The 10,662-nt window shown below is 46.8% G+C and overlaps 1 protein-coding gene across 1 annotated transcript in view; it reads left to right on the forward strand.

Moving 5' to 3' along the window:
- The window catches only part of LOC143013627 (vasorin-like), a 21,787-nt gene extending 12,276 nt beyond the window's left edge, over nt 1-9,511 (forward strand). Inside the window, exon 2 of the mRNA XM_076167319.1 lies at nt 5,584-9,511. Within this exon, the coding sequence (XP_076023434.1) occupies nt 5,605-7,722 (2,118 nt within the window). The 5' untranslated portion in view covers nt 5,584-5,604 and the 3' untranslated portion in view covers nt 7,723-9,511. The remainder of the gene's footprint in view (nt 1-5,583) is intronic.
- The last annotated feature ends 1,151 nt before the right edge of the window (nt 9,512-10,662 follow it).

Here is a 10,662-nt window from a genome sequence, read left to right on the forward strand (position 1 = left end):
TATCTGGTGTGTGTTCAGGGTTAATGTGTGTCAGCGCCTGCACACACGTGTTCTTCGGCTACTCACACACTGTGCGTGCTCACACAAGGGCTTTTGGGTTTAGAGTTTTAGAGAGATTGAAGTTGTTGAACTGATTTTATGGTTAAGCTTTACAGCGGGCAGGAGGTAATGGGATATTCCACTGTGGGAGTGTGGGGCTTTGGTTTGTACCACTAACTCACAATCCCACCCCTTTTCTCCACAAACATGAGGTCATCTCCCCACAGAGCAACTTTCTACGACAATTTACGATGCTCTATCTCTGCCTGTCTCTAAGCTGAGTCCTCCCTCTTCTGCCTCCCCTCCTCCCACCCTCCTGCCCACGCTCACATCTGTTTCACACCTTGTTCTCAGGTGTAAACCATCTAAACCCCCCCGAGGATCCAGTATAGTACCTCACCAACTTGCTCCTTAGTCACTCACTATGCCCTTTGCCTTCATTGAGTGCTAAATAGAAGGCAAAGAAATGGGAGATGCAACCTTGTAGGTAGGAAGGAAGCCAACCTCACCAGCAACACAACCAGCAACTCTGACCTATGACAGCTGTAGGATTGCTGCATGTCCTTCATTATGTCATGATTTTGTTTTCTCAGACAGAAAACATCCCCGTAAACTCCTTCCCTGTGTTTACATCTCCACGTTCATGAAGCTTCGTGGAGCCGTGGCTGTCTGCTGCTTGTTGTTAGAGGATACCTGCAACTTTACGAGCGATCTGACGGCTCCTCATCTTCTCCCAGCTGTCTCTGTCATTCTGTCTTCATCGCCGAGGCTTGGGTCTTTCCAGTTCCCCTTTAGTTCCCCATTAATCTTCACCATGCTCCCCTCTGGTATGGAGTGTAAACACGTGAACAATTCAGAGCCTTCCCTGCTGGTTAGCTGTAAGAATATGAGATACAGCACTCTGCTTTGATGTCTCACCACTCGTCCCCTACGGAAAACACAATGAAGAGACAAAGGACACAAGTCTTATTGTGCTGACGAACTGATGAACCTGCACCACTTCTTTCTCTCTGACCATGGAACCGTTAATCCCCAAACCTCCTGGACTGAGGTATGGCTTATTCCCAACCTATATTAGGAATATTTCCCTCAATACAAAATCTGTAAGAACGACCAGACCGGACGAGGATAAGCACAACTTCTCAGTTTGATACAGAGAGAAGGTCAGAGCTGCAAGTATCCATCCCAGTTGATTGTCCAATGGGAGGATGTTCGGTACAGCAGTGCCATATCTGTCCTTCATCACGCAGTTTAAGTTTAAAGTAGTCAGACTTTGTTTACAGCTGATTTGGAATGAATGGTGTAATCCTCAGCTATTAGGAAACCAGTTTGTCTTTCCCTCTCCCTCCGTCTCTTTGTCTCTCTACCTTTCACTGTCTCTTATCGTCGGGGGAGACAAAGGTTTCTGCAGGGCTTTCATTCCGTCTCACACTGAGAGATTGCTGCAGTGTATTGTGGGTAACAGAATCCAGCTGCGTTGTAGTCTCTCTGTGTGTCGGTGTGTATACATCCAGGAATGTGCGTATGTGCGTGCGTGTGTGTGTGTGTGTGTCTATGCCGTGCTGCCGTGCAGGTCCCGGCTGTGTGTCTCGTGTCATTTTGACGGCTGCGTTCCTCTTTCATGGCGTATCTTTATCTACACTCGTACAAATAGCTAAGGATTTACTGCATCCTGCAAAGTCTTAGCGGCAGAACAAACTGTCACGATTGATTATCAGCCTGTGAGAGAGCAGTGAGCACCAGCTGTACCACATGGAGTAAAGTAAGTACGCAGGATAGTGTTAGAGAGAGAGGGAGGTGCTGAAATAAGACTGATACACACTGGACTGGAAGTATTTACTGTCTCTGTCTCTGTCTCTGTCCTCTCAAGAACCCCCTTTCTCTGTCTCTGTCTCTGTCTCTGTCTCTCTCTCTCTCTCTCTCTCTCTCTCTCTCTCTCTGTTTTGAAAAGTAACGCTCACTATTAGGACTTAACAACATTGCTGCTGCTGCCACACAGAGTTGTGATAATCATCTTCATCCAGAAGGATCAAACGTTCGTTCAACAAAGAGCAGACAAACAAAAACAAAAAACAAATGAATTAAAACTCAAGGAGTCTAATGCAAGATGAGATGTAAGTGAATGTGAAAAGCGGAGCAGGAACCCACGGACGTTCTAACAGCTCTGCAGAACCTTCAACACGGACCAAGGGCCTCACAGTGACCTCAACATATGTGGAGGAGTTTCCGTCGCTGCTGAAGCAAAATAAAGAAGATGATCTTTGACCCAGAGAGGTGAGAGGTCAGGTTCAACTCCAGAGCATCAGCCCTGACTCAGATTCTTCAGTATGATGTCATTGGTTTGGGATACAAAGCATGGTTTGTTGATTGTATATGAGCACGGCCCTGGCCAAGGAGCTACAATTGATCGGGGATCTGTCGTCCCGATGAGCCCTGCTGAGGCTGAAATCGACGCCTTCAAGACCCGCAGGAGCGAAGCCACAAGGCCACATACACACAGAGTACTGAGGAGTTAACGGGGAGGACTAACCAATAAGTGTATGAGCTGACGGGAGTTTGTGCACTACCTTGAACGGTGCGGGGCTGCAGGTCTGTCATCAGGCCAGCTTCTGTTGACATAGAGAAACTGTCTTCCTGTACGCATGATGCTCTCACTCGCTTCTATTCTTTGTCCTGAATCACAAACACACATTATCACTCATTCATTCATTCATTGCTCTTGTCAATCCTCGCCCCGTGTGTGTGTGTGTGTGTGTGCCAGCAGCAGCACCCTGAAAGGAATGAAGAGCAGCTTTCTCTCTCTTATTGTAATCCTGTCGCTGCACTATAAACAGTAGACGTCTCACAGACAAAGACCTGGATTTGGGTGCAGAGCGTGTCTTCAAACCGAGACGTGTCCTCAACAAAGCACCCGTACGCCACGTTGGCCTCGTCACAGCAGTAACGCCTTGCTGTCCGGTGGTACACGCTCTCATTGTGTACTGTTGTGCTGGTGCTTCCAACCATTGCCGGAGTGGTTTGGGGACTCAGGAAACATAATGGCAGATATGTGGCCTCTTAACCTCCTTTCCCACTTACACACTGTCCTTCTTTGACTCGCTTTTGTTGGCTTCCTTGTGTCTTATCAAAACCGAAATTCCTTTCAGCAACAGATAAAGTATAAAGGTCAATCCAGGGAGACACTGCAGCAACAAGACTGGGTTTGAAAGGAAACGGTAATTGAACACTGATTTGAGAAAGCTCAAAGAGATGAAGAGGCTGTGACAGATTACACATCACTGTGGTTTGCAACAAGACAGGGCAGAGTGAGTTTCTACTCTGTTCTCTGTGGTGGAGTGTACGATTCATTCTTTCACCTTTTTACCTCTCCTTCTTTTACTGTCAGCTTATTACAGACAAAGACTTTTTTTATTACACCCGCGCACCGCAGAGAGGATGTATCCTAATCGCTGGCATCTGCCCCGGACGGTTTGTAATCTGATTTGGATCAAATGTGGCAGGTTGGTAGTGGATTGGGTCAGGACTGTCGCTGTGGATTGGTTTTTGTTGTTCAGCCTGATGGTGGCGCTGTAACAAGCACTTTGACCACATTTCAACATGAAGACATAGAATCAAACAACTGATCCGCCCCCCCCCCCTCCTGTGTGTTAAGTGAACCCCAGCAGACACTTTTGTTTATTATAGCACAATAAACTTGCTTTACTGGTGGTGCCGACATCTCATCTCTCATTTCTACCTCACTGAGTTTGATAGATGGAGGTCCTCCCCCATTTTCCCGTTCACTTCACATTAGCAGAAGCTGTCGGACCTGGAAGACGACTCTGTTCCCCCCAAAGAAATACACCTGGGTGTTTTACTGGACCCAGGTGTGTGTGACTCATAAAGCAGCAGCAGATTTAATGTGCTGCTATGAGCAATATTAGTTACAAGCCTGTTTTAGCATTGAAAGCCTTGAAAGCGACATTACTGCAGTATTTCCTCATTTGCAAACCCAATTTTGGTTTCTAAATTTTAATTTGCATTGATCATTTAGTGCTTCTTCCTCTTCCCAGACCTCCTTCACTTTCCTCTGCCGTGCCTCTTTTCTCTGTGCACTCGCTAAAGAAGGATTTTGAGGAACGATTGCAAATGCCAGCTCGCTGCTTGCCGTCTGTTAGGAGTAGATGGGGATAAATGGAGGAGACGTCAGCGCAGGCATGGGGCCGGAGGTGCACTCCTAATTTTAATCAAACATCTTAGGTTTCCTCCTCAACTCCCACCCAAAGAGCCTTGGAGAGGGCAACAGGGGGAAAGCCAGAGTTCAAGGGCTTACTGACAAAAACCAGGTCAGAGAGGAGGAGGGAAGAGTGAGGGAGAGGCGGAGGAGGGAAGAGTGAGGCAGAGATGGAGGAAGGAAGAGTGAGGGAGAGACGGAGGAGGGAAGAGTGAGGGAGAGACGGAGGAAGGAAGAGTGAGGGAGAGACGGAGGAGGGAAGAGTGAGGGAGAGACGGAGGAAGGAAGAGTGAGGGAGAGACGGAGGAGGGAAGAGTGAGGGAGAGACGGAGGAAGGAAGAGTGAGGGAGAGACGGAGGAAGGAAGAGTGAGGGAGAGACGGAGGAGGGAAGAGTGAGGTAGAGACGGAAGAAGGAAGAGTGAGGGAGAGACAGAGGAAGGAAGAGTGAGGGAGAGACGGAGGAGGGAAGAGTGAGGGAGAGACGGAGGAGGGAAGAGTGAGGGAGAGACGGAGGAGGGAAGAGTGAGGGAGAGACGGAGGAGGGAAGAGTTCGGAGGGAAAATCACCAATCCAAGTCCTTGCAAGTTTTGTCCTTTCTTCTTAGTTTTCCCTCCATCTGTCTAATGTACACACACATGCTCAAACACACACACACACACACACACACACACACACACACACACACACACACACACACATACATTAAAAACCCCCCCAGACCAATTTCCTGAGGTGTTTCCTGTGTGGCGCCAATGTGTTGGGTAACACGTGTGGCAAAATGTGTTTGACTAAGGATGTGGCGGTATGACATAAATGTGTGTGCGTGTGTATGTGTGTGTGTGTGTGTGTGTGGGCGTGCGCGCATGTCTGCCTTCACAGGTAGAATGTATGTTTGTACTTGTTGGCCGTGTGGCGTCGGGTGTGCAGCCACATTAGTGCCAACTGGGCTTCACGGGCTGAGGAACGCGTCGTAAACACTGAGAAGAGGCACGATTTGTTTCTCACCTTCCCCAGGAGGGTTCACCCTGGGTGGGCCATGAAGCCTCTCTGTCAGCCCTAAGGGTTCTGATCCCTCGGGTGTCGGCTCATTAAGGAAAATTGTGTCCGAGTGCATGTTTGAATGTCAACATGTGTGTGTGTGTTTGTGTGGACTGACAAACAAATTAAGAATTCTTCTGGCAGAGTTGGAATGACTAACAGGCTTCGTTCTCAGTAACAACAACTTCCATTTTTATGTCTTAATAATTGAAGCAAAGCATCTGAATTGTTCCTACATTGTAATTGTATTGAATCTAACTTTGGCACATTTTCTTTCCATTATGCCTTTCAGGGTTTCCCACCTGACACCAACATGCTGGCCTTCCTCCTCCTCTCCCTCCTGTCATGCGGCGTGGCGTGGTCCAGTGACTGCCTGGCAGATTGCTCCTGCCCTGTCCAAGACTCAATATTCTGTACCAGCCGACGCTCCAACACGGTGCCACGCGTGCCAGACACTACCAAAAACCTCTACATCTTCCAGAACGGAATTGACACCTTGGCCCAAGAAGACTTCAGTGGCCTTGGACAGTTGGAGATGCTGGATCTGAGCCACAATGTCTTGACTGAGGTTCCAGGTGCTGTGTTTGGGACTCTGACAGTTCTGAAGAACTTGGACCTGTCATTTAACTCCATTACCCATATTTCCGAAGACAGTTTCTCAGGACTAGTCCAGCTGGAGAGGTTGTATCTTTGTGGAAACCGTATTGAGAGAATCGATTGGGAGGCTTTTGAAGGTTTAGAAATGCTTCTAGAACTAAAGCTCCAAAAGAACAAGCTCACCTCTCTACCATTCCTTCACCTCCCAAGCCTTCTGCTTCTAGACCTCAGCCACAACAACATCCCAAACCTAGGGCCCACAGGCCTTCATATCCCACACCTGGAAGCCCTTAAAATTGCTGATATGGGGCTCACCTCTCTCGATGAGGAACTCATGGCCTCCCTGCAGAATCTCCATGAGCTTGATATCTCCATGAACCAGCTAGCGGAGGTTCCTGAGGCCCTGAATCAGGAATCCCTGAAGGGGCTGATCAAGCTCAGTCTGGCTGCCAATCCCCTGGATGAGCTGAGGGTAGAAAACTTCCAGAGGCTGACCAGCCTTCAAGAATTGGACCTAAGCGTACTTAATCTCCAGGGCTTCCCCAGTGGTTTCTTCCAGAATTTTCCCAGGTTGGGGCAGTTGACAGCATCAGAGAACCCTTTCTACTGCATGTGTCCATTAGCCTGGTTCCCTGCTTGGCTGAAAGACAAAAATGTGAAGCTTTGGAGGCCTGAGGAAACCAGATGCCACTTCCCCCTTGTTCATTCTGGGAAGATGCTTGCAGAACTAGATTACAAAGATTTTGGGTGTCCAGTGACCACAACAACACCGATTGGCTCTCCCATGCATAGCACTCCTATGCCTCACCTGCCCACCAGCTCTCCAAAAACCACTCCCACCAATCCTCCTCCCCCACCATCAGACGAACCCATCTCTTCAAAAACAGATAGCAACCCAATTCCACCCGAACTTCCTGTCTCACCTAGCTCCACCAGCGGGGAATACGAACATCACATTTGCCCACCAAACATCTGCCTCAATGGAGGTACGTGCCGATTTGACCCCATGGGGCAGCTCAGCTGTTTGTGTCCCTCAGGAACCTTTGGCCTTTACTGTGAGAATGTAAATGAGATTCTTGGGCCACCAAAGCCTTCTGCAACAGAAGTCTCCATGGTTGTCCCTGTGATGACTGCTGAAGAGGATGGCATCAGCTCACGCAAGGTGACTGCCACATCCATCCTTCTGGACCTGCACCGCTTTTTTGAGACACGGCCACACATCCAGGGCATCAGGCTGACCTATCGTAACCTGTCAGGCCCCGACCGGCGCCCCATGATTCTTAGCGTGCCTGCATCCTACCCAGAGTATACTCTGCGTGGTTTGAAACCCAACTGCACATACTCAGTCTGTGCCAGTCCACTGGGTGAGAGGGTCAACTCCAGAGCCAACAGCTCTGTGGAAGCAGGGTCATGTATGGAGGCTCACACTGCAGGGGTTACGTTTACATCCCCCGCACCAAGAGTGGAGCAAAAGACACACTTGACCTACACGCTCATCCCCTTCCTTGCTGCGCTGGCCCTGGTCATGTTAGTGGCGGCGGTGGCTGGAACGGTGATCTGCCTTCGAAAAAGGAGGCAGGCGAAAGCGGGAATGGAGCTGGAGCTCGGCCCAACTGAACCTGATCCCACAGAATGGGACGGGGTCAAGGCCAGCCTGGAGTACGGGGGAAATGGGACTCTGCCCCACAAACAGCCTGACATGGACCCCTGTCACGCTGCTCAGCCGACGCCTTCCTCACAACAAAATGGCAGTTTGGAATACGAGGTTCCCTTGATGCAAGGTCACTGCCCATCAAATAACAACTTAGCAGCCTTAAAACCCTCGTATTTCTAAAATGCAATAAAACACCCACAATATAAAAAAAGGCACTTACTCATCTGTTCTTCTCCAAAAGATAAAACTACAGACTAGATCCTTTATTTTGGAGAACTGAGTGATGAACTCCAAATAGCCATCGGTCACTGTGAGACAATGAATGGGATGTGGTTTGAAGTCATCCAGCAGGGTTTGATCGTGGTAAACTGAGCGTTTCAAAGAAGTGCAATTAAATACAAGGGTCTTGGTAGCAAACTGAGGACAGAAGTGCCTTTTTTTAGCGTTGACGTGACTGTGACTTTGGGCCGATTGTTTTTGTAAATAATGTAAAAGAAACTGTATGAATGTGCTGCAATCCTGTTGCTGGATTTGGGAGACAAGCGTACGCTGAATGGAATGTGTCCCGTTATTTCGGGCGACGGAACCGAAGGGAACAAAAAACGACACTTCCTGGTACAAAATGGGGTTTCATCAAACTCCCAACTGATCCATGGGGATCGTGAAAGTAAAACACAAACTGCACTGAAAATGAAACATCCCTCTCCAGTGTCCCCAGTCAGGAGGTTTGTTTTTCTCAAGGTAATGCAATAACACGGCTATGATCACGGAAGCTGCCAGAGGTATAACACAGCGCTCTCTCTACCGTTTCTTCACCTTATGACTGATTCTTCACTGCCAGCAGATCTTCCATGTTTCCCTCCACACATCCTGAAGGTGTTTTCTCCACGGGAGATAAATTTGCTGTGAAAGATTAATGGACTGAATAAATAGCCATTAGAAAAAGTCTTCAGCCGACTGTGGGACGGCTGCTTTGTTTAGCTGACATCACCATATTCTGTTTTTGTAATGTCTTTTTGTATTTTAATCTTTTTCATGTTGATTCCCATTCAGTATTGCTGTTGTGCCTAGTGTGAAAATGATTTTTGTTTTCCCTTGAAAATGCCTGCTTAAGTGGATTAGATGCTTCTCTGTTTACATTTGGAGTCACATTTTAGCTGAAACCCACCAGAGCTCCTCACAACAAGAACCCAACCAATTAACCCCAAGAAAACATTATTGAACAAAAAAGATTGAATTGAAATCTTAAGAGCCTGGCAAGAACGTTTTGGTGTGAGGTTCACGGAAATATGTCTGAGGAACTCGCCAAGTGAATGTAATTGCAGAGTGTGTGTGGACTCTAAACTCCCCGACACTTCATTTTCTGTGCCCGCGCTCCATAAGGACACGGTTAAAACCAGCCTCAGACCTGTTTTGAGCTCAACTGTTCAAAGCCCTTTTTCACCACAGCGCTCGCTGCTAGAAAGCGACACACACACACACACACACACACAAACGCCAAGAAAAGACACAAACTTCAAAGAGACTCAAGGCAAAATTGCTGCAAGTGTGGGTGAGCTCTCTCTCTCTCTCTCTCTCTCTCTCTCTCCAAAATAGTTTTACAGCTATATCTTCGTAAGATTCACTATGTTTACATGCAATCAATGAATAATACAGCTTTATTAGTGGAGAGATCATATTTTGCTGAATACATACATTAGAAATAAATACTTTTATTGCCTTAATTGCAGTATAATCAAACTTGCATGTAAACATACTGAGTGAATGCAAATGCTTATGTCCCCATGCACACAGTGGGGCCTCCATTTTGCCCAGCAGCACACATGCAAACCGTATATTACAGTGTATAAATGAAGAAACATGAAATGCAGAACATGCGTAAATGTGAGTAAGTCTCTTTCTGTGTGTGTGTGTGTTCCATCCCCAGTACGCTCTCTGCAGCCTTATTGAGTCCATGCACTACTTTCTGCCGCTGTCCAAAAATAAACGTACCGCTTCCTCTTCAGTTAGTTTTCACTTCTTTATTCCAGTATAAACATAAGGCAGAGACGCTCTTATAGCTGCTCTGCCCTCATTCATCAGCTGGGAGACATCCTGTGTTGCTACGGACGGAGGCAGGAAATGTTTAAGATACAAACACAACACGCATGTTACAGTACCTTTGCCTTTTTTTAATTGCCTTTATGAAAAGTCAGTTATGTTTCTATGTGTTTGAGGAAAGTGATGCTAAGAACAGTATTAAAAAGACCTAACATGAAAATGAAAATGTCTGTCTTTTTAATGTATTACAGTCCATTTTTTTCTAACAGCCCTCATGGATCTCCTGGAGAAGTCACAGCCCGTAACATCTAAACATCTGGCTATCTGAGAATAATATAAATTATGCCATAAACAAAAGATGTCACAGGACGTGTTGGGCTCTTACAAGTTGGTGACTCTTTCAGTTGCAGTCCAAAACTATTTCTGAGCAAACTGAAGAAAAGCTGCGTGGTTTTTAAGGAAGTTCCTTTGATTAGACTGCAAATAGAAAATCAGATAGGGCATCTGAGGGCATTGTTTTGGCTTCTTTCTATGCTTTGTTTTTGTATGTTTGAGAGTTGTTATCAGACTATTCAGCTAATAGCCAAGAACAGATGCCAGCGGAAAATACCACAAATCAAAACACTTTCTAAATGATTCAGATTGAAATCGTTTCCATCTTGAACCAGCTGAAACATTTACGTTTTTGGTCTTTTACGTGATAATCTTACACACAAACAAAGAGCACAGCGTTGCTAAGTACAAACTGACAGCAGTCAATAACACACAACTTTTAAGTGTACAATCAGTTGATCAGACAAATCCTGAGCAGTTTCCATGTTATCCTAGCAGTGTCATGAATTGCGAGGAAAAAGAGGTAGAGGACTCAACTGGGCCACACCAGGATAATCAACACATTTATTAAGACAATGACAGAAAACACAAGCGAACTTATGCAGGAAACACCGAGACACAGATGGAACAGGTGACAAACAGGGACAAGGGGAAGCAAACTAACAAAGGTAACAGCAGAAAACATCAAACAAGTGACAATACCAGGAGTACCATGGAAGACAGGAGCAAAACAGACCAGGGACCAGA

The sequence above is a fragment of the Genypterus blacodes genome, unplaced genomic scaffold, assembly GCF_046128005.1.
Source record: "Genypterus blacodes isolate CSIRO-AG114 ecotype Tasmania unplaced genomic scaffold, CSIRO-AGI_Gbla_v1 ptg000157l_1, whole genome shotgun sequence".
In the NCBI taxonomy this organism is placed as follows: domain Eukaryota; kingdom Metazoa; phylum Chordata; class Actinopteri; order Ophidiiformes; family Ophidiidae; genus Genypterus; species Genypterus blacodes.